At 66.2% G+C, this 1495-nt stretch overlaps 1 protein-coding gene across 1 annotated transcript in view; it reads left to right on the top strand.

Annotated features, from left to right (window-relative positions):
• LOC138355747 (uncharacterized protein SPEM3-like) overlaps positions 1 to 1222 on the top strand; it is a 6703-nt gene extending 5481 nt beyond the window's left edge. The window contains exon 2 of the mRNA XM_069311129.1: positions 435 to 1222. Within this exon, the coding sequence (XP_069167230.1) occupies positions 435 to 1222 (788 nt within the window). The remainder of the gene's footprint in view (positions 1 to 434) is intronic.
• The last annotated feature ends 273 nt before the right edge of the window (positions 1223 to 1495 follow it).

The following is a 1495-nucleotide window of genomic DNA, read 5'->3' as shown; positions in this document are numbered from 1 at the left end:
TGCGCCTCCTTCACAGTAAGAGCTTTGTGGGCTGATTCCGTGTGCTCCTTGCCCCCTCCTTTTATGGTGTAGCGGGGCAGGGCGGGGTGGAGCAGGGCAGGGCAGGGCAGGGCGGGGCAGGGCGGGGCAGGGTGGGGTGGGGCGGGGCAGGGCAGGGCAGGGCGGGGCAGGGCAGGGCAGGGCGGGGCAGGGCGAGGTGGGGCAGGGCGAGGCGGGGCAGGGCAGGGCTGGGCAGGGCAGGGCAGGGCAGGGCAGGGCAGGGCAGGGCGGGGTGGAGCAGGGCAGGGTGGAGCAGGGCGGGGCGGGGCAGGGCGGGGCGGGGCGGGGCAGGAGCGAGAGTGGCCGCACTAACACACACCCATCATTACCGCCGCGCCTTAAAAAATACCCGCCACTTTACAAGCCAATTCATCTGTGCCGTGCTTTATCATCAGGCGTCTTGAGGCCAGGTGTGACGCAAGGGCCAGGTGTGACGCGAGGGCCAGGTGTGACGCGAGGGCCAGGTGTGACGCAAGGGCCAGGTGTGACGCGAGGGCCAGGTGTGACGCAAGGGCCAGGTGTGACGCGAGGGCCAGGTGTGACGCGAGGGCCAGGTGTGACGCGAGGGCCAGGTGTGACGCGAGGGCCAGGTGTGACGCAAGGGCCAGGTGTGACGCGAGGGCCAGGTGTGACGCAAGGGCCAGGTGTGACGCGAGGGCCAGGTGTGACGCGAGGGCCAGGTGTGACGCGAGGGCCAGGTGTGACGCGAGGGCCAGGTGTGACGCGAGGGCCAGGTGTGACGCGAGGGCCAGGTGTGACGCAAGTGTCAGGTGTGACGCAAGGGCCAGGTGTGACGCAAGGGCCAGGTGTGACGCAAGGGCCAGGTGTGACGCAAGGGTCAGGTGTGACGCAAGGGCCAGGTGTAACGCAAGGGCCAGGTGTGACGCAAGGGCCAGGTGTGACGCAAGGACCAGGTGTGACGCAAGGGCCAGGTGTGACGCAAGGGCCAGATGTGACACAAGGGCCAAGTGTGACGCAAGGGCCAGGTGTGACGCGAGGGCCAGGTGTGATGCAAGGGCCAGGTGTGACGCAAGGGCAAGATGTGACGCAAGGGCCAAGTGTGACGCAAGGGCCAGGTGTGACGCAAGGGCCAGGTGTGACGCGAGAACCAGGTGTGACGCGAGGGCCAGGTGTGACGCAAGGGCCAGGTATGACGCAAGGAGGAAAGGAAGACACTGAGTGACGCAAGGTGAGAGTCAAGACGCAGTTGCGTGACACAAAGAACATTTGAAGTCGACGGTACATGACGCAACAGTGGTAATAGCAGGGGTCAAGATGGCGGCAGGGAGGGGGGGCTAGGGGGGGTTACCGACCCCTGCCACACTGGTGCTCACAGGTGCTCACAGGTGCTCACAGGTGCTCACTGGTGCTCACAGGTGCTCACAGGTGCTCACTGGTGCTCACTGGTGTTCACAGGTGCTCACAGGTGCTCACTGGTGTTCACAGGTGCTCACTG

Source organism: Procambarus clarkii, chromosome 6 (assembly GCF_040958095.1).
Source record: "Procambarus clarkii isolate CNS0578487 chromosome 6, FALCON_Pclarkii_2.0, whole genome shotgun sequence".
Classification (NCBI taxonomy): Eukaryota; Metazoa; Arthropoda; class Malacostraca; order Decapoda; family Cambaridae; genus Procambarus; species Procambarus clarkii.
This window is presented reverse-complemented; position numbering and strand designations above follow the sequence as displayed.